General features: G+C 51.0%; 1 protein-coding gene across 2 annotated transcripts; it reads right to left on the bottom strand.

Annotated features, from left to right (window-relative positions):
* Positions 1-11,376: 11,376 nt before the first annotated feature.
* Positions 11,377-21,129, bottom strand: POP4 (POP4 homolog, ribonuclease P/MRP subunit). Of its 2 annotated transcripts, none has more exons than XM_061387845.1 (7): positions 20,869-21,129; positions 19,063-19,115; positions 17,248-17,474; positions 15,591-15,668; positions 14,892-14,953; positions 12,838-12,939; positions 11,377-11,893 (listed from the first exon to the last, which is right to left on the bottom strand). In XM_061387845.1, exons 1-7 carry the CDS (start codon positions 20,873-20,875, stop codon positions 11,757-11,759), a joined length of 666 nt encoding a protein of 221 aa, XP_061243829.1. In that variant the 5' UTR covers positions 20,876-21,129; the 3' UTR covers positions 11,377-11,756. The 2 variants fall into 2 exon arrangements, with proteins under 2 accessions (XP_061243829.1, XP_061243831.1); XM_061387847.1 differs by having other exon boundaries at positions 17,248-17,471; positions 20,869-21,128.
* Between the last annotated feature and the right edge of the window lie 671 nt (positions 21,130-21,800).

Genomic DNA, 21,800 nt, shown 5'->3' with positions numbered 1-21,800 from the left:
ACCACCTGCTAACATTGATTCACTGAAGTTTTTGGAATAGACTTTTTTAAAAAACATTTTCCCAAAGTGTCCTCTGCAAGGCATGCTTAGACATGTGCTGGCCTGCCGGTGGGTCACTAGGTGAAGTGTTCAAGGGAAGCTTTTCAGAAGCACGGTCCTGCCACAGAGGTGGCTTTGAGATGATCCATGAGCACCTGGCTAAACCAGCTGTCTGTGCCCTAGCTGACACCCGCCCCCATTCACTCCCCGGGCACCTGCTCGGAGCCTGTTTTGTGCTGAGCTCTGGGACTCAGAGTGGGTTTCTCAGAGCTCACAGTCAAGGAGGCAGGTGTGTGTTTATAACACCTGTAGAAGGGTCGTGACAAATCCAGGCCCCTGGTGTCTGGACTAAGGGGCACCTAGCCCAGTCTATCGGACCTGGGTGGAGCTGTGGTCACCTTGGAGACCTCGGCCACATGTCTGCAGTGGCGAGGTGCAGCTAATTCCAAAGCCCCAGCTCTTAGACTGGTTCTTTTTTTTTTTTCCAGATTGGTTCCTGATGCTCACGAACTATCCACTCAGCAGTAGAAAGAGCCAGGACAGAGCAAATCTTAATGAGACTTACTGTGCCTGGCCCTCTTCACTTCTTACAGCACAGGGGAGACATTGCTACTGGGCAGAGAGGAAGTCCCGACTCTCAGAGGCCAAGTGATTTGCCCAAGGCCACGCCACTGGGGAGTGTCTCAGGTGGCATATGAACCCAGATTTTTCTACCACTGATTAAAAACATGCAGATGCCAGGGCCCTGCCCCTGAGGAATTCTGGCTTAATTTTGGGAAGGTGAGGTCTTGCCTTCGGAACTGTTCTGGAAGCTCCCTAGATGGTTGAAATGTGCAGCTAGGATCGAGCAGCCACTGACCTGGATACAGGTTCTTCTGAAGAGAGGCCAGCCCCGACCTGTCCTGTGTGCCAACCATGACTGGGGCAGGGAAGTGTGGGCAGCCACTGCAAGGCCCAGCCATCACTACAGGGTGGGGACAGACCTGTGGGCTTTGTTCCCTAGCACTGGGCGGAGGGGATCAACTGAGGCAAGGTGGTCTGAGAAGGCCTTCCTGAGACGGCGTCATCTATACTGCTCCCTACCCCCAGGAGCTAAAAGGAGCCGGTGAACAGGAAAGTCCATCCTTGTAGATTTGCTTGGGACTTCTGATGTTCAAGCTGGTTTTAGGAAAGGCAGAGGAACCAGAGATCAAATTGCCAACATCCGCTGGATCATGGAAAAAGCAAGAGAGTTCCAGAAAAACATCTATTTCTGCTTTATTGACTATGCCAAAGCCTTTGACTGTGTGGATCACAATAAACTGTGGAAAATTCTGAAAGAGATGGGAATACCAGACCACCTGACCTGCCTCTTGAGAAATCTATATGCAGGTCAGGAAGCAACAGTTAGAACTGGGCATGGAACAACAGACTGGTTCCAAATAGGAAAAGGAGTACGTCAAGGCTGTATATTGTCACCCTGCTTATTTAACTTCTATGCAGAGTACATCATGAGAAACGCTGGGCTGGAGGAAGCACAAGCTGGAATCAAGATTGCTGGGAGAAATATCAATAATCTCAGATATGCAGATGACACCACCCTTATGACAGAAAGTGAAGAGGAACTAAAAAGCCTCTTGATGAAAGTGAAAGTGGAGAGTGAAAAAGTTGGCTTAAAGCTCAACATTCAGAAAACAAAGATCATGGCATCCCATCACTTCATGGGAAATAGATGGGGAAACAGTGTCAGACTTTATTTTTGGGGCTCCAAAATCACTGCAGATGGTGACTGCAGCCATGAAATTAAAAGATGCTTACTCCTTGGAAGGAAAGTTATGACCAACCTAGATAGCATATTGACATTACTTTGCCAACAAAGGTCCGTCTAGTCAAGACTATGGTTTTTCCTGTGGTCATGTATGGATGTGAGAGTTGGACTGTGAAGAAGGCTGAGCGCCGAAGAATTGATGCTTTTGAACTGTGGTGTTGGAGAAGACTCTTGAGAGTTCCTTGAACTGCAAGGAGATCCAACCAGACCATTCTGAAGGAGATCAGTCCTGGGATTTCTTTGGAAGGAATGATGCTGAAGCTGAAACTCCAGTACTTTGGCCACCTCATGCGAAGAGTTGACTCATTGGAAAAGACTCTGATGCTGGGAGGGATTGGGGGCAGGAGGAGAAGGGGACGACAGAGGATGAGATGGCTGGATGGCATCACTGACTTGATGGACGTGAGTCCGGGTGAACTCCGGGAGTTGGTGATGGACAGGGAGGCCTGGCGTGCTGCGATTCATGGGGTCACAAAGAGTCGGACATGACTGAGTGACTGAACTCACTGTCTGGGCAAAACCTGGACAAGCTGGTCCCCTAGTCCGGAGGTGAGGGAGAAGTGAAGCTGGAGGGAGGCAGGAATTTTAGGATTTCATTCTCTGTTCAGTGTTTCTGGGAGAAACATTCCTTGGTCTCCCTGCAGGAAGGCCTAGGAAATGTTGCCACTGGGTTTCAGGGAACAGTTGAGCCTCTGGGTCTGAGAAAAAAGAACCTTGGTGGGAGTGTCTCTCTCATCTGATCTGGGGCCTCAAGACTAAGCTTCCTCAGTTCTTGGGGCCCATTAGCTCTCTGTCTTCATTTTTTAAGCCCATAACTTACCTGTTACTCCACAAAGTCAGAATTGGGGCTGCCACTATAAACGTCCCTGGAATGGGGCCCGGGCGGCTGGCAGAGCCTCCTCCGAGAAACATCAGCCTCGGTGAGCGGACGGTAACTATCATTTACATTAATTAGGCAGCCGGATAATAGGATGTTCAATAGTTATTACAGCCTGTAAATTCTGCAGCAAACGCCGCCAGGAGCCAGGAGCTGGCAGGGGCTCCTACTTTGCAAAAATCAGTCCTGTTCTTACCCTGGCAAGCAACACCAGGGCTTTAAATTCAGGGGGAAAGGGAGTCTTTATCAAATTCCAGAAGAATAGCTGATGTTGGGAGAAAGGCCTACCCACGTGACCCAGCTACCATTGTGCGATCCTGGGTGGATTAATCTCGAGTGTCCTTGGCCAGCAAACAGATGACCAGTGCCAAGGCTCCACCAAGAGTGTAGTCACAGAGGGGCAGCTTGGACAAGTGACACCTCCTGTGTGTGTGAAAGAAGAGACCATATATTGTGGGAACTCTCCAAATTTGGGGGTAATATGCACAGCAAATGGAGTAGGAAATGGCAACCCACTGCAGTATTCTTGCCTGGAAAAGGCCATGGACAGAGGAGTCTGTCAGGCTACAGTCCACGGGGTTGCAAAGTTAGTCAGACACAACTGAGCGACTCAGCACACTGAGCGCACACACACACACACACACACACACACACAGAGTAAATCTTCTTTAAATTATTTATTTGACTGTGTTGGGTCTTTGTTGCAGTACATGGTCTCTTTGATGCAAAGTGTGGGCTTCTCTCCAGTTGTGGCGTTGAGGCTTAATTGCCCTGCAGCACATGAATCTGTTCTCCAACCAGAGATCAAACCCGCATCCCCCTGCATTGGAAGGCTGATTCTTAACCACTGGACCTCCAGGGAAGTCCCACAGAGTAAACCTTACTCATTGTGCTTTATTTGTGATGCTTATTTTACAGATGGGGACACAGGCACTGCAGAGGTGGTGGCTTGCCTAAGCGACAGGGCCAAAGCAGCTGAGGACATCTCAGAAGTGTGCCCACACCACTCCCTGTTCTTGGCCCAGCTTTCCCATCTTCCTCTTCATTTCCTGCTGCCCAGGGGTTCCTCCTTCATTCCTCACCGGCCCACTGGCCCTTTCTTGTCTGAGACAGCTCAACTGCAGCCTCCTCCTGCCTCCTTGGCCCTGCTGGCCATGCTCCAGCCCCTCCACTTACAGCCTGGCTGGCTGAGGCCACCCTCTGCTTATTGACCTGTAAGGCTCCACCTTACAGGGCACAAGGCTGTGAATGGAGACTCAGGTGGCGGCTCATGTGGGAGGTTTGTGAACACAAGGCTTTGTCTGTGGGGAGTGGTGTGCACCCTTCGAACCTGCTTATGTGTATCCCTGAGGCTGGCACTCTGCTCCCTCACAGGGACAGCCTCCTTCTGGTCCTCCAGGCCTGGCCACGGCCAGCTCCGGCTCACCCTTGTCTCCTCTCCTCCCCCTGACCCTGGCTTCCCGCCGCCCTGCCCGGTGTCCAAAGCCTTCAGCTGCAGTCAGTACTCTTCCCCTACCCACGCCCCTCTGCCTGCTCCAGTTCCTCTGTAGGAGGTCCCTTTGCCTGCCTGGCTCCAGCTCAGCCCGCTGGCCTTATCTTAAGGTCAGGTCCCCAGGGAAACCTGCTCCACCTCCAGACCCACCAGCTTCCCCTGGTAGGTGCTGTTTCCCACCCCTGCCACCCCATTCTGCAGCCTGAAAATAACCGTTCCCACCACTTGCTGTCTGTCACACCCGCTAGAGCTTCTCATGGGTGGGGACAAGGACGTCTGTGGTGATCACACCCTAGTAACAGCACTGCTGACTTCTTGGTCGTGGAGGTCCAGGGCAGAGGGAAAGAGCACTTATTTTGAGAGGGAGGTGTTAAAACTGTAAAGTTGGTGACACACCACATTTCTCAGGACTTTGAGTTTCCTCACTTTCAATCCATGATCCTTGAGCAAGAGCTGTTAGGGTAACCCAGCTACCATCAAAAAACAAGATTTCTGGGAGATGCTTAACTTGTAGAAACATATGCAGCACCCACATAATAGACTCACACACAGAAAGGACACAGATCCTAAATTCACAGCCCTGCGAGTTATCAGACAGCAAATGGAAATTATGTTTCCAGTCCCCAGGCCATGGTGTCCCATCTTCTGTGGGCTAGGCATCAAACAACACTTTAGGTTCAAATCATGTTGTCACATCTCCTGCAGGGACAGGCCCTCCTCCCTCAGAAGGTCACGCTCACAGGGCCGGAACTTATCATGGCCTCTCCTGCACACAGAGGAGCTGACTGGTGTTTCAGGTGGCAAGCTGGAAAATGGTGAACAAGCCCTGATTGGTAGTGTGGTCTAGATATTCACACCATGGCTGGTCTCGAGTTGCTGACGTGAATGGTATACTGAAGCTGGGAAGAGAGGCACACGTCAACTCTCCCGGGCTGGGGAGCCCCTCCAGCACACCTCAGGCTTAGGGTCTGTGTTGTTGTGAACAGCATCACAGTCACACACTTTCTGGGGAGGCAGAGGGCAACTGAGGATGCTTTCCATCTCACAGCACTGCAGGGCAAGCTTCCACTGAATGGGAGGGCAGGGCCACAGGCAGCTCCATCTGCAACATCATTTCTCTCCCCTTTCTTCTGGCAGAGGATGCATGTTAATCTGTATAGATTAAATAAAACTACCATGAACACACTGTTTTTTCCACATCCTTTGTGGCTGAACCTGCAAGTCAAGAGTAAGTTGGACCTTGAGTTCGAGTTTCCTGATTGATTACTGAGCTTCTTGAGCTCAGCACCCTCTCGGGCCGGGTCACCTGCCCAAGCCACACCTGCTCCCCCTCACACCGGGGCTCCAGCGTGTGAAGCTGGAAAGGGCAGAGGAGCGCTGGCCACACACAGTGCATGTCACAGCTGAGTGCATCTGGCTGAGTAGACGAAGGGCAGGCCCGATGACACGGGGCATCGCTGCTGCCTGGGATGCCTGCCAGCGTGGAAGGTGTGGAGCCTCTGGGTCGCAGGACACAGTTCTGCTCTGCTGTGGACAAGCTGTGGCAGTGGTTGGTGGGGTATTGTCTGGGCCGGAGGGGGTCATGGCCAGCGTCACAGCTGCTGTGTGTCAACCCTTATCCATCATCAAGCCACACTCTTGGCTTCTTTTTTTTTTTCGGTCAGACAGGAACTACTTAACTGAACACTTACGTGCAACTTAATGTTCTAGATTGCACTGAGGAAACAATGGTTATAATGGCAAACGAGACAGGCAAAGTCCAGGTGTTCATGGGACTCATATTCTAGTGGAAGAAGATGACAGTAAATAATGGCAAGATTGTTAGATACTAAGAAATGCTACAGAAAATGTAAGATGGAATCATACGAGAGGGGCTGGCGTGGGGCTGCTCAGAGGAGGCCGCTCTGACAAAGGCCAGTTGTGGAGAGCTGAGTACAGAGGGGCTGCCTGTGGTTGCCAGTCCAGGGGAAGAGCATCCCAGGCTGAGTGACAGGTGCCAACACAGAGTAGGGCTATGCAGAGAAGGCGTGGGGGTGGGACACTGGGGAGGTGGGCTAGGCCAGGGCTGGAGAGGGCCCGATGACCCTGGTCAGAAGCTGGCTTTAATTCAAAGAGCACTGGGAAGTCTACCTGCAGGTTTTGAGCAGAAGGGCGATAAGATCTGAGTCATGCTTCACAAAGGTCATGTAGGCTGTGGCGGGGCCCCATGTGGAGGCGGCGGCGGGGGGTGGCGGTAGGGAGGGGCTGTGGCTGTTGGTTGAGATGAGAGCAGGTGGGAGCACGGAGATAGCAAGGAGGGCTGGAAGGAGGGCCCTTTACGGAAGCACTTTATGGAAGACTGGTTTCGGGGGCATGATTGCGAGAGAGGATGATGCTGGGTTTCTGGCTTAAGTAATGGGAGAACCATGAGGCCATTCACTGCCATATCAGGCGGGGGTGGGCGGGGGGGCCATGAGATCTGCAGGTGGAGCTTTCAACGTGCACTTGCGTTCATTCCCTCATGGAGCACCTGTTAGGGTTCCGACAGTGCTTCTACATCACTGGGGGGACAGCAGAGATCAGTACAAAGCTGTCCTTCAGAAGTTCACACTGGAGCGGGGCTGGGAGGCAGACAATACAGGTACAGACTTGCGTCTGGGGTTAGGAGGCAGCTAGGCTGCCAATATGATTTTGAGAGTCAAGTGTATTTGAAATTGTGGATGAGACCAGCTACAGAGCAAATGCAGAAGAGTCCAAAGCTGGAGTTCAGGGCTTAACAAACATTTGTACGTTTGGAACAGGACAAGAAACCATGAAAGAACACTTGAGAAGGTGTGGCCAGAGAGGCAGGAGGAAAGTCAGGGAGTGTGGGGCTTCGGAGGTGTTTCGAGAGGCAGGGAATGGTTAGTCATGACAAAAGTGGATGAGAGATGAACTAAGAGAGAACTGACTACTGATTTTGGAAGGCTATAGTTCGTTTGAGTGGGAGCTGTTTAGTGGAGTGGTGGGGCCAAAAGTGATAGAATGTTTTCCTTTCATCCCATTTCACCCTATTCCGCCCACCCCTTGCAGCCAGTCCTGCTCGCTAGAGTGTGCCACCTCTCCTGATCCACGCAGCTATGGTATCTAGTGAGAATCTCTGGCTGAGTCCTTCCTTCCTCCATTTCCTTCCCGTAGCCAGGAGCTGTCTGAAGGACCGGGTCAGCAAATGTTTTCTGTGAAAGGTAGACAAAGCGGGCAGAGCAGGACTGTGCTCCTGAGAACTGCCTCCGATGGCTGGACCCTCTTTGGGCAGAGCTGACCAGGACACAGCATGGCTGAGCCGTGCTTGGGGCCTTGTCCACTGCGGACCCCGCTGGGGATAACAGAACCAACACTCCCATCTCTGTGTCTGTCTACTTAGCAGTGCTTGTCCTTCACAGCTCAGGAAAAATTACCAAGAATGTTACTGACTCTAATTTTAATTTGTCTAGCACTCTTGTTAATGATGTCTATTTAAGACATCCATTAAAGGCCCATGAGGTTAATTAAATGGACAATTCCAATACAGTTCTATTAGAACCCCCTCTATTAAATTAATATTATAGACATTTAACAGATGTCTTAATTAGACATTATAGTTAAGAAATGCAAACTAAATTAGAACTAAAGCCATTGTCCAGAAAGCAAGCTTTTTACCATAATTTATGGCTTTTGGGGGGAATGTTCATGTTTACTCTTCAGAACCTGAGAGATCAGTCATTTGACAATCTTTTCCAGCATTCAGAAAGCACCATCCCAAGAGGCCCAAATCTTAAATCACAGTCCAGATGTCAGAGCTGGAAAAGACTTCAGATACCATCTGGAGTCCAGCCTCCTCAAACATCAACGATCGGAGGAACCAGCTGGGGTCTTAGAGAAACAGAAAGCTGTCTGGGCTCCACCCATGGAGTCTGATCGCAGCCCAGGATCTGGCTGCTTTTAACACATATCCTGCAGATTCTCGCACAGGTAGTGCCAGAATCCCACTTCAGGAAGCCCTGATCTAGTCTCAAGGCCACACTTGACAGATGGTGACACTGAGGCCTTGGAAGACCAGAACTGGGTGACCAGATCAGTACAATTCCACAGCCTGCCCCAATGCGGTAGAACTTTCTAGCATCTCCCGCCATCTCTCCCCTCCCGCTGGGCATCTCCTGAGTTTGGTAGCCATAGCCCCACAGCCTTTCCTGTCTCTCCCCTGCTGGCCCCAGGCCCTCTGGGCAGGTGATTTCCTGGGTCCTCCACGTTGGCCCTGCAGGCCCCTACCGAGCCTGTGTGACCACGCTCTTAAACATCCCACAACTGCCTGGATCCAGAGCCACCTCCAGGGAGCCTCCCTTGCCCACCCTGCCCACCTGTGTGTTCCTTTCCTTTCCCAACCAGACTCTGCCTGGCCCCAACAAGAGGGCTTGGGAAGAGGAGCTGTTTGCAGAAATATAAGAGAAGCTGGAACCTTCTGAGCTCCTGGTATTGGAGAGAGCAGCTGAATTGAAGTTCCATGAGCAAATTCTGGAATCCTGTGGTGATGGGAGCTCAGGGTCCAGCAGGTGGGTTGGATGAACTGGCTAATGGTCTGAGCACCCCATAGACAGGTGTGGGAAGGCTTGGCCAGGCCAGTATCTGAGGATGTGGGTCAGGGTGCAGGGCACAACTAGTCTGTCCCACCTGGGACACCTCCATGGCTGTTTTGGACTGAATCATGTTCCCTCCAGATTCCTCTGTTGAAGCCCTGGGCCTTTAAGGAGGTAATTAAAGTTAAATTAGCTTAGGAAGGTGGGGCTTTAATTCCATAAGACTGGTGTCTTTATAAGAGGAAGAGACATCAGCGATCTCCTCTCACCTCTCCCCGAGTGCACACAGGTGGTCATCTGAGGACACAGTGATGTGGCCAAGAAGCAAGCTCTTACCAAACAACCCTGATGGCACCTTAATCTTGGACGTCCAGCCTCCAGAACAATGAGAAAAAGAAATGTCTGTTGATTAAGCTGACTCCCTGCAGTACTGTTACGGCAGGCTGGGCTAATAAGGCATGGCCCACGCTGCCCCTCTCACCCTCCAGGTGCTTCATCCTTTTCCTGCCCTAGAGGCGCTGGCCTGTCCTCTGCAGGCCCTGAACTGTGGCTGTGTCCTTCTCAGAACTGGCCCTAGGGGATATAAAGGGCCTGGGGCCTGCTCGCTCTTGGGGGGGACAGTGGGTCACTGTACCCACATCTCCTGTCTCGTCCCATGGTGTTAACTCTTCTGTTGCTTCACAGGCCTCTCTTGGGGCACAGGGTTCTCCCCTGCATGAAGGCTTATACACAAGGCAAATTTCACTGTGTCTCACAGTAGCCTACGTGTCCAAGGCCCCAGCTCTGCTGGTGCTCTGCTCCCTGGGCAGTGGAGATGGGAGAGACTGGTCTGCAAGTACTACACCGCTCTCCAAGACAAGCCCTGTGCTGCAGCCATGGGGACATGGCCAGCCCCATGCACCTGCCTGCTCAGTGTTTAGAACAGTTTCATCGGGATCGCTCACTCACAGTCAGCGCCCAGCCCGGCCTGGGCCCTCCTCACCGCCTCCTCTGCCTTTGAGGACGGCGTGGTCCTTGGGGCACAGGGCCTCATGGCCCCTAGGGACAAAAGGGTCTCCCAGAAACAGGCAGCCCAGCAGCGGCTTTGTGGCAGGTGAGCGTTCTCACCAAGTCTCCTTGGGGAGGGGGAGAGAAGTCTACAAACTAAACAGCCACTCACATGGAAACTTGAGTCTGAGCCAAATGAAAAACAGATTTCACATGGCAATTGGTTCCAACAACTTTTCTGGAAAGCAACTGTATATTTATACAACATTGGCCGCCTTTTACATTGCAGAGGGATGGGTAAGAGCAGTGGGATTTAGAAGTGATAGCACCTATGCTGTCACCAGTGTGGCACTTTCAGACAGCCGGAAGAACAGAAGCCGTATTATGGGAAAGACAAGAGATTCCCTCAGGAAGCGGGAACCCAGGTAATGAAGGATGCATTCTCGAAGTCTCTTCCCATCCTAAAACGTGTGACTCTGGAGCTAGACTATAGGGTTCAAATCCCAGCTTGACTCCTCTCAGGTGGTGAGGCCCCAGGCAAGAAAGTGCTCTGACTCTGATGTCCTTGTGGCCACACCCAATGGCTGTCACTGGGTCAGGATGCCCTGTCTGAGGTGGTGCTGGGAACTGTGCTCCAAACCACAGGCAACGGTGGCTAGACTGCGGAGAACACCCCAGGAGACCCAGACCCTCCTGCTAAGTGAGGGACAGCAGAGAGGGAAGCGGGGTCGAGCTGCCAGGCGTGTATGACCGTGGGAGACTCTCGGTGGGCTCAGCCTTCAGGAGGCACAGCTAGGCCTTCTCGCTGTTCGCCAGCTGATGTGAAATCAGTGTTTACACCCCCCTTGCCGTGTTTCTTGTCCCGTGTAGAGTCTGAGCGGGAAATGCTGAGAAAGCAAAGCTCTGGCATTGCTGCTTCTCTTGGTGTGGAAGCAAAAAGCACGTGAATTTGCCACCAGTTTGTCATCAGGAGTGCTCTGCCTTCACCTTGCTGACTGGCAAACACCTGCTGCTCAAAGGAAAGGGGTGATAGGGCCTGCTAAGCCACATGGCTTTTTTAATAGCAGACCTGGAAGGCTGGTCCCCACCCTGTTCTCATTCGGCGGGTTTGTACTCAGGCCTGCATAGAAGGGCCCCACCTACTGGCCCACGGGCACACTGCCCACAGGCCTAGGGTCAGCCTGGAGAGCCATGCTTTTTGGCAGCAGAAATGGAACCAAGTCACCTAAGGCGGCACCGTTGGGGACTCAGGCTTTCCTAGCAGGTTAGACCTTGGGAAAGGCTGTAGTCTTATTTTCCCTTCAGTCCACCTTCCTCTGGAGCCTAATAGACTCAGGAATTGAGAACATTCCATAGGCTTAAGCTCCCTGTACTGGAACTTTCTTCTGCTTTCTAGAAACAGCAAAGTAAACCTTGGTTAGGTCACAGAGCTTGACAGAAGGCATGATTTAAAGTGACACATCGAAGATGCAGGCACCTCTGAACTAGTGAGACCGGGGCCTCATGGCACCCAGAGCAAAAGTAAAGGCACAAGCCAGGGAGAGCCTCAGGCCTCTCTTCCCTTCCGTCCCGGCTGTGCTGCAGGAATCACTCCTGTGGCCTGTTCCCGCCCACACGCGTATTTTATTATCACACAAACTACTGATTTATCAAACAACATTCTGAAAACACAGAAAAGTATGAAAAAGAAAAACCAAATAAACTATTTAGGTCAACTTGTGTTAACCCTGGTGCTTTCTGCCGATCTTTTCTCTCCATGGGAGTAATATAAAAACAAGAGCATCTACAAAGACACATCTCTCTGGTCCCTGCATTCTGTGCTCAGTACAGTGTGCTTCTTCCCAGATGACTAAGTGTCCTTAACGCTGATTTAAACTGGCTGGAAGTGGTCTACAACCAGAACTGGCCTGACCATCTCTTTCCTGAAAGGTGGATGTTTCCAGTCTTTGGCTGGCATAAATAATCCCCTTAGGCAGCAACAGCTCACAGGTCAATTGTTCCCTTGGCTTTGAACTTTTTTGCAGACCGCTCACTTGACCGCAGCTGGAATTTGCTACCGTAAATGTAGGAAATGAAGCCATCGATCTCCACGGTGAACACACAGTTTAGCTTGGGGATAACTGAAAAAAAGTAAGAGAAAAAGGATAAGGAAAAAATCCTGGCAGTTAGTTCACTTTTACAGAAACTATCATTCCCAAGATGCTTGTATTAGAAAATAAACAAAGCTACTAGGGAATTAGGAAATGGAGGAACCCACAAAGTTAACAATACCAGGATGAAGGTGATGATTCTACCAGAAGGCCCATTTACTCACATTTTAAATATAACTCAACACCTAGTTTTCAGGGTGAAAGGCTATGAACCAAACTCCCAGAATCAAAAACTCCCAGAAAAACTGCCACAAACAGGTCTTACCACATAACCTGCAGACAGACTCATGGCTTTATGCTTCCTGGGGAAACCTGTACACCACTTTCTGAGGTTTAAAATGAGAGCAGAGGAACATTTAGGGAAATGGAAGCAAGCCGCAAGAAATCCAAGGGTCAAAAATTAAAGGAACAACCCCCACTGTGGTTTTGAAATCTCTGGATTCGTGGGCAAGGCAGGGGTGTGGGAATCCTGACAGACCAGGTGCTCCTCTGCCAGAGCGGTGAGCACAACAGGCAGATGAGCAGGGACTCACTTCCCTGGATCCCAGGGCGCGGGCTCTGGGAACTCCAGGGGCAGGCGCTGCCTTGGCTTCCTCCCTTCTAGCTCTCTGGCTACAATCCTCTGGGAGGCAGCAGCCTTTGGGCAGGTGGAGGGTCCCAGTCCTGGAAACAGACCCAGGTGTCTGGAGGCAAAGCCAAGCAACCCTTCCTTCCCTTGATCATATCTGGCCATGGCGGCTGGGCTGACAAGTGTCTCATGGAGAGCCTTGGGTGCCAGGATGGTCTCTCCAGGCTTGAGATGTAAGACAGGCAGGGATCTGCTGACTCGAAAGGCCAAACTACCTTTAGAGCCCTTAGGAAAGGGCCGATGAGTTGGCTGTGGTGGCCCTAGCCACGGCCATCCAGTCACATACCTTTCAGGCGGTCTTCTTTAGTGATGATTTTGAAAACATGCTTTGTTTCTTGTAGAAGGATCCCTGTAACACCCACATAGGAGGGGCACTTGGATTTTGTAACTGCAAAGGAAAAGGGCAGTTCAGGGCTCAGGCCTCTGTGCTATTAGCGGAGCCACAGGCAGCCAGGCCTGTCGGGGATGAGGGCTCTGTTCTCAACCTTGAGCCAGCAGAGGAAGAAAGGGCACCAGGCGGGGCATGGTGAGGGGCAGCACTCCTGTCCTAAGTGCTGGCTACTTTGCTGGGCATGGACAAACCCAGGTTTCCCAGTCCCTTACTGGGGGCGTTATAGCCTCTGTGCTGCTCTGATAAGGTGTCCTTCAGAGGGCCCGCTGCCACAGGGGTCCTAGGCAGGATTCTGGAGCCAAGAGGTCACACATGTATCCAATACCACCAAGACCCACAGTTGGGTTGCTCTGGCAAGGCCAAGTCTCACTTACAGGACCTGAATGAACACCTGTTCACCATGGTCTTCCTGTAACCTCCTACACTCTGGCCAGAATGGGCAGCCTCTACAGGTCACCCAGCAGTGAGCTGCCACCACAGCAGCAGGCCCCTCACCTCCTGCAACCCATCTCCCGTGTAGCCAGTACATGGTCACAGAACACCTGCTGTGTCCGGCACTGTCCTAGGCAGGTGCTGGGCACAGTAGTGAAAAGGGCAGGCCTGGGTCCTGCTCTCAGGGAGCTGTTGTTCTAATGCGGGAGGGGTAACGAATACAGACAACTGTATTTTCTGAAGTGGTAAGTGCTACGAAAAAAAACAAGGGCCGGGTAATGGGGGAGAGGGGTCACCTTTAGTAATGGTAGACCCCTGGGAAGTGAGATCTGAACAGAGACCCAAATAACGAGAAAGAATCAGTCTGTGAGCACAAAGAACTCCTGGGCAGAGGGAAGAAGCAAATGCTAAGACCCTGAGGCAGGGCCAGGCCTGGTGAGAAGCAGAAAGCTGGCCAGTGTGGTTAGACCTGCTGCCCAAGGAGACTGGACAGGCTGTTTGAGGACCGTTCATGGACGAGCAAAGGCGGGATCGAGCCTCAGAGTCCCCCTTAACTTAGAGCTCCAGTTTATAATAATTCCTCTAGGCCTGACAGGTCCGGCACAGCATTGCAGCCTCCCTGAGAGGGTTGAGCCAAGTTGCTAAGTCAGGTTAGACCTTAGGCTAAGGTAGGAATGCAGTGAGGCCCTCCTGATTGACTGACCGCTGTCACAGTTTGATGTAAGACCTCTGTATACAGCTGACACTCACTCCACTGCTGAGTATCTCGCCAAGTGATATTTGGACCACAGTAAAGAGGCAGAAGGGACAGAACTTTTTCAGTTAAAAAAATCCTCCCTCTGGCTGCCTGGTCAGGGGAGGAGCAGTGTGCTGGTAGGAAGAGGGTTAGGCGGCTTTGCAATAATCCAGGGGAGGAGCAGTGGCTTAGATTTGGATGTTAGGGTGTGCTCGTGCCTTGGAGGTGGGGATGAGGAAGGAGATGTGGATGCCTCCTAGGCTTTCGGCCTGAACCACCAGAGTGAACAGTACACTATTAACTGTGGCCCTCAGCAGTACTCAGTGGTATCACTGACACTGATCTCAGTGGCAACTGAGACGACAAAGACCAGGGGAAGGGCTGATCTGAGGAGAGACCCAGGGTTATGTTTCAGATGTGTAAAGTTTACAGTGACTACTGCCCAGCTGGGTGGCTATATCCAGCAGACAGTTGAATTCAAAGAGTTCAATGGTAAGGTCTGTGTTGGAGATGACAACTTGGGGACTGCTGGCCCAGAGCTGACATTTAAAACCATGGGACCGTTCAAGGTAGCAGGCTGTGTGCGGATACCAGCAGGGGTCTGTGTGTGGAGAAGGCACACAGAGACCATTTAAGAGCATCCAACAAGTGGCCAGAATGGACTAAGATGGCTATAGTCATCTCCTGTCCTAAGTGCTGGTGATGTGGGGGTCTCAGCAGTGAAAGAAATGGCACTGAAGGATCTTGGGCATCCGGATGATGTGCTTGTTGGGCAAATTACCTGAAACAATAGCGCCGTGAAGGTCTGCCTTTAGAAGCTTGGCCTGGATCATCTGTGGCTGCCTAAGAGGTAAACAGAAGCCTTCAATGTATACCATAATGATAAATTCTGAGAGAAGTAAACAGGTCTACTGCAGGGAGCTGCCCGTGAGAATGGGGTCCTTTGTCTGAAGGACACAGCTCTGGGAGCTGCCTCAGTCCTTGAGGGTTTGCTTGCAAACATAGCTCTCTGTCCCGCCACCCCAGAGATTAGGCGATTATTTACTGCAGACACCTGGAGTTCTGGGCAAACTTCTCACGCACAGGGAAATGTTATCTGGTGTAAGAAATAATAACAGGGTGCCATTCCCATGTTCTCAAGATTTCTTGTGACTTTTTGTAAGATGTATAGGTCAACCAAGAAAAAATGTTAACTGTCTTGTCTTTCTCACGCTCTCCTGTATCAATATAAGATGCTGAATAAAGTCGTGGTCAGACCGCTTCCCTTTGTGGAGACGTGTCTGAACCTCTCAACCCCATCTTTGTTGTAGAATTCTTTTGCTGTAGTTTTCCTTCTCAGCCGCGCCATGCACGTTCTCGGGACCTGATCGACTTTGCCGGCTGGCACCGGCAGTCTACAGACTTCTGCAGCCAGGTGATGCTAATAGCAGGGTCCCTTAGGTTCTGCTTCAAAGGGCAAGGCTTCAGAATTGTGACTCACGTGTCTGGTTTGAGGCCGTTGCATAGATCCCGGATGTACTGTTTCCAGAGTTCATGTAGAGGGAGAAAAAGACTGTATCTGTGGCAAATTCAGATAGAGGTAAAAAGTTAGGCCATGTGACATTTATAATATATGACAATATAACATCCAAAGAGCACAGAGCTTGGCTTGATGCCAAGGACAATGACCTGCATCACTGGGGCCTGGGTGCAAATCCTAGTTCTACTTCCTATAACCGCACTGAAATCCAGTACTTTCACCTCTCAAATCTTAGTTTCCTCTCCAGTAGAACACTCTCAAGGCTAAGTTTTTGCTAATGAGAAGAGAAAGACGTTGCCTTCCTTTGCCCCTTCATCTTTCCTGCTGATTAGATGCAGCCGTGACGGCTGGCACTCAAGCAGACACCTTAGATAAAGCTGGTGCAGCAGCAAGGATGCACCCAAGGCTGCACTCTGGGGTGTCTGATGGCTGTGGAACTGCCTGCTGCACCAGCCCAGGATGGTATTCAACTGGACTTTTCACAAGAGAAAAGGAGCCACTGCTACTGGCTTATTATTTAAGTAACTGCTGTTTTGAGGTTTTCTGTTATAGGAAGCTGACCCCAATAAGTCCTCAGTAAACAGGAGTGGCTGGTTGTCATAAGTCCATGTGCAAGGTGATAGGGTCTGCCTGGAGGGTGAGAAGTGGTGGGGTGCCGGGGAGGAAGCAGGTGAGGGGACCCCGAATGGGCCTTCCTGATGCTTCACGAGGAATCCGCTTAACGAAGCCACTGGTTAGAGCAAATGAGAACCTCAGGCTGAAACCCAAAGTGGACTCTGTCGGTAGGGACACGGGCGAGGCACACCAGGGGCAGGCAGCAGTCCCTTCCTCTTCCCCAAACCCAGCTGATTTTGTGAGGGGGCCATGAACAAAGCGACAGATTCTGTCTTGTGGGATGTGGGAGGCTATTTGGCTACAGATCTTGGAACCAAAGCATATGAACAGTCTTAAGACATGCAAATGCAGAACTGTAGCCAAGGAGTGTCAGCTGGAGGGAGGAACATGTCCTCCCACAGAGAGTGATGTCTCTCTCAGAAACTTCTGAAACACATGGGCAGCACGTTCTTTGGCAATAAAACCCCAATGGGTGACTGTCTAGTGCTATTAAAAGCTACAGAGAGATACATGTTAAGAAGTATCAGTTCCTTTTGTTCTAAGAAAACTGTCGCCCTGTTGTCATGGGCGACAGACTCACTTTTGGCACTGGCCTTATTAGTTAAGGATAGGACAGAAGCCAAATTCAAAAAGGTCTGAATTGGTAAAGGAAGGCTGCCCCCTTGTGGCAGAAATGAGAGAGGCTCTCTTAGCTTAGGCGGAGCAGGGGCTGCCTAGCTTCCCAAAGTGAAGTTGCTCAGCTGTGCCAGACTCTGCAACCCTACGGACTGTAGCCCACCAGGCTCCTCCGTCCGTAGGATTTTCCAGTGAGAATACTGGAGTGGGTTGCCATTTCCTTCTCCAGGGGATCTTCCCGACCCATGTATCGAATCCGGGCCTCCCGCGTTGCAGGCAGACTCTTTACGGTCTGAGCCACCAGGGAATCCCCTAGCTTTCCAAATCCGTACTCAGTACTAGGAAGATTATGCTGCTGGCATGGAAAGGTAGGAAAAGCTCGCCATACCTCTGCTGCTCTGGTTTAATGTCAAAGAGCCGCAGCTCCCTCCTCTGCTTGGCAGAAAGGCCTTTAGATTTCTTTCTCTTCTCCTTTTGCTTCCGGTGAGTGAAGTACTCCAGGACAACGGCCTTGCGTTGCAGGTGGTCCTCTAGGGCTTGCTGGCTCATGCGGGGCATGCTCCGCTTCAGGAAGGCCCTCACAAAGGCCTCGGCCCGCTGGGCTCCCGAGTGCTGCTTGGGAACAAGACGGGGTGGTGCTGCTCTGGCTGGGGCCACCCAGGGCCCTGGGCCCTCCCACACACCACCGCAACAGCAGGTAGCCACCTTCGCCGACCCACCTATCTACCCACTGAGGCCCACACAGCCTCTTGTTGGCCGAGTGTCCACCAAACCAGCTGGCCAGAAGTGAAAGCCACATTTAAATGTCAATTTGTAACTGCCACACAGATCAATCACCTCAGACTCCAACTTCCTACTCTACTTCTTTGAGGTTAGTTAAGAACAAAAACAAAAAGCCACAGCAAAAACCCAAATGGACAAAAACATTGTTATTTGGAAGAAAAGACTTCTCTCATCCTTGGAAGGGAGGAAAGCTTGAGAAACAATAAGGCAACAGTATTTAATCAATCATGATCAAATGAAGGCAAGTGATGGCCTCGAAGGAAATGATCCTAACACTAGGAAAAAACAGCATCATCAAGAACTCCAGGTTGGGCCCAGCTGCAGCAATTTTGACACTGGCCATATCATTAATACTCTATATTGAGTCTTCAGCCTTGCAGACGTGGCTTGGTACTCTCCTGGTTGGTTCTGGCATTGCATGAAGGAAGAAACTGTCAGCCCTGCACGTTCACGCTTCTCCACACAGAGCAGAGCATCATGTGGCTGTGACTGAGCGCCTGCGCTTAGAGAGAGCTTCTGGGCAAGTAACTGTCATGACTGCGTGTAATTCTTGAAAGAACATGCACTGCTGTCTCTCAGGTTGAAGTTCCACCAGTCTCTTCCACATTCCAGTGCCTTTGCCCAGATGTGTGCCACAGCCCCAGGGAGCACTGAGGTTCTACTGAGGCTCGCCCTCTTGGCAGGGCCTTTCCTGGACTTCTGTTGCACTAACTGGGCTGCAAACACCTTGGAGCTCATGTGTTGATAGTAATCAAGCTCTCATTTCATGGAGCAGACATGGGCTTGGGGATGGGTGGGAGATGGGGATAAATGTGATACACACAATCTTCAAGGTTCCCCATAGTAAGGAGGGCAGTCAGCTTCAGCTCTGTGCTTTTAAATGCTAAGTAAAAATTCACTATCATCGCTATTATTATTGTGAGAGGACATCTGATTCTTTAAACACCTAAGTGGCCCACCTTTCATGCAGAAGCCAAATAAAGGTGTATCAGTTTTTCAAAATCTTGATTCCCTAAGTAACTCCCTCATTATGAGTCACCAGTGAAGCTTCTGCCCAACTGACAAAGTATGTCTGTAGCACCCAGATATGACCCATAAATTATACTTCTGAAATATGATCTGTCTTCCCTCTTCAGGAGTGAAGCGGGCAGAGTAACAAGGTCAAATGACAGTGCTCACCATGACAGGCTTCAGGGGAGCACAGGCTTGTGTCCCCCACATGGTGAGGTGACACACCTCAAGAAGTCCCAGTTTACCAAACCTGACTCTGGGAAAGCAGGCCAGCAGAACAACAGACCTTGATTAAACCTAACGTGTCTGCTGGAGACGCGAGGAGTAAACTGTGGGAAAGGTAAGAAGCCGCTGAGCCATCTTTGCCATCACCTCTGTTGCTCCCAGACCCCCTGCCCAAGCACCGTACCTGAACGTCGAGCTCTTTTGCCTCTTTCTGAGAAAAGGCATGGTAGACCACACCTAGGGGGTAAAAAAAACACACACAAACATGGAAAGATCAATCCTGTTGGCTATGGCTGTAAAATCCAAGGCTTTTCTAACCAGGAAAAGCACTTTGCTTATCAAGAGACAGAAGATGGGTGGTACAAAGAGCACAGCACCAGAGCTTTCTCAGATGTCTAAGGTCCTACCCTCCAGCCACATCCATCCACCCTAGCAGTCCCAGCGGTGTGCTTCAGTGCTTCTCAAACTTGAATGTGTGTCAGAGTCTCTGGAATCTGTTGCTCTAGAACTCTAAGAATGTATCTCATTTAACAGTTATGTGACAGGGCTTTTCAGGATGAGGACAGTTGAAACTATTATATTTTGTTTACTGTTTGATGTTTAAAAAAAGACTTTTCACGTTTTATTATCAATGAAGCTGAGATGTATCATACAACTGATGGTGTCCTAAATTGATAAAATACCATAGAGCTTTCTTCAAGCTCAAAATACATATTGCTCAACATGGTTTCAACCTTCAAAAATTTCCACACTCTTGTTTCTTAATTTCTTCTTCTGAAGAAGACAGGGATTGAAATCTGCTTGTAGAAAGTAACTTGCAGGGTATGGAACCCCATGAATGACTGCAACTGTCACAGGTGACTAGCATTAAACCAAGAAGCCTTTTTTTTTTTCTCCTATATCAGACATCTAACAGTTATTGAGCCCTCAATACTTACCATGACCAATTAAAAGCTATGTATATTTTATCTCATACTTTCTGAGTGACCATTTTAAAGGCGTTATTATTCCTATTATATAGTCCCAGGACGCACCAGTGGTAAAGAATTCGCCTGCCAATGCAGGAGACACAAGAGAAATGGGTTCAATCCCTGGGTTGGGAAGATACCCTGGAGGAGGCAACCCACCCCAGTATTCTCGCCTGGAAAATCCCATGGACAGAGGAACCTGGTGGGCTACAGTCCATGGGGTTGCAAAGAGTCGGAGATGACTAAGCACACACACACACACATTCCTATTATGCTCTGAGAAAACTGGAAGTTCAAATATGCTGAGACACTTAACTCGATCACGTAGATCGAGAGGCAGAAGTGGAACTTAACATCCAGTTTAACGGTGTCACTCCCCTGCCTATATAAATTGCCTAGGGTGCTTGCTCACCTCCGCTATGCTCAAACTCTCAAAGCCTTGGGTTAGTGGTATTGTTCCCCAGCGCGCTCTCTGCGCTTTACACCAGAAAAGGGTCGTTGACAGAACCGCTGGCTGGTCAGACACCATTATCAGTACCTTCAGTCCAGATCAGTCGCTCAGTCCTGTCCGACTCTTTGCGACCCCATGGACTGCAGCACACCAGGGTTCCCTGTCCATCACCAACTCCCGGAGCTTGCTCAAACTCATGTCCATTGAGTCGGTGGTGCCACCAACCGTTACAAAAGGGGAAACCGGGTTGTAGAGAGGAAAAGGGACCACGCCACCATGGGAGACAGCAGCCAAGTCAGACCAAGGCCTTGGGCCCTCCTCTAGCACCACTCACCAGGGAGCAGGGAGCCCCCCTCCCCCTCCTCCGGCCCAGAGAACCCGACATCAGTTTCTAGTTCAGAGGCTGCGCCAGACTCCGGGCCACAGTTACACTTCTAGAAGGCGGGACAATGCCCACGGCAGTTCCGTCCAGACTCCCCTGCAACCCTGTCACCCACCAATACCGAGGCCTAGTCTCCGGCTCTCTAACACCCCACACCTCTCCAGTTTCGTGGCCCTCAACCCGGCTTACTCGTCATTCTCGGACCGCTTCCGGGGCGCTCTGCTGACGTCTCCTTCAGGCGTCGCTCACTCTTCACCCGTCTCTACTTTCTTCAGCAGCCCTCGACCACTAGAGCCTCTCTCGTCCAAGTTTGTGGCGCAGACGTTCCTTGTGCCCGAAGTCGCGCGGGAAGCAGGTTGTCAGGCGAACGACCTGCTACTCGGAGCTGGAGTCTCGGGTTCCTAGCTCAGGGGTGGCGCCGCCCGTGACGTCACCGACGCGCGCCGATTTAGGATGACGCCTGCGCGTCGGGGCGGACCCCCGCGCGCGGAGTACTGCGGAACGACCGAGTCGCTGTCTAATGGCTCTCTCTCAGTTTGTGTGTTTTGTAGGCGAGGGACTGCCAGAAGCAATAGGGTTGGAGTTGGGGAGTGTGGAGTTTATGAAGTCCTGGAATAGAGCGAGACGAGTCGACTTGGAGAGGACGGAGGGAGGTTGGGGACGCGAGGAGGGTGGAAATGGGTTTGGGGATGGTGGTGGTGGTGGAGGAAATGAGTTCTGTACGATCCCTAATCAGTGCTCTCTACAGGGTCAGCGGAGGCACGGAAGTTGGGGTAGGAAGTTCTTGTTTGTCTCTGCTGCTAGCTAGCTGTCTGATTTCGCTTAAGGCACTTTCCACCTCGGGGCCTCACTTTTCCCGTGTGCTGTGAGTGGGGTTGGGCTTGATGGTCTCTGAAATACTAGGTTCTGTCAATAAGGTAAAAGGCAAGGAATGGATTATTATTGCCCTGGAGATGGGTTCAAGAAATGTGGCTGGAAGGCCTGGTGGAGATCTCTTACAAGTGATCCGATGGTGCACAGAATCATGCAGCCTGAACTTTTGCCCAGTGCTGAGCCTGGGCTGGGTGCTGCTCTGGAAGGAAAAGCAGTATGACACTTTTCTTCTAAGCAGGTGGTTCTCA

This window comes from Bos javanicus, chromosome 18 (genome assembly GCF_032452875.1).
Source record: "Bos javanicus breed banteng chromosome 18, ARS-OSU_banteng_1.0, whole genome shotgun sequence".
Classification (NCBI taxonomy): domain Eukaryota; kingdom Metazoa; phylum Chordata; class Mammalia; order Artiodactyla; family Bovidae; genus Bos; species Bos javanicus.
This window is presented reverse-complemented; position numbering and strand designations above follow the sequence as displayed.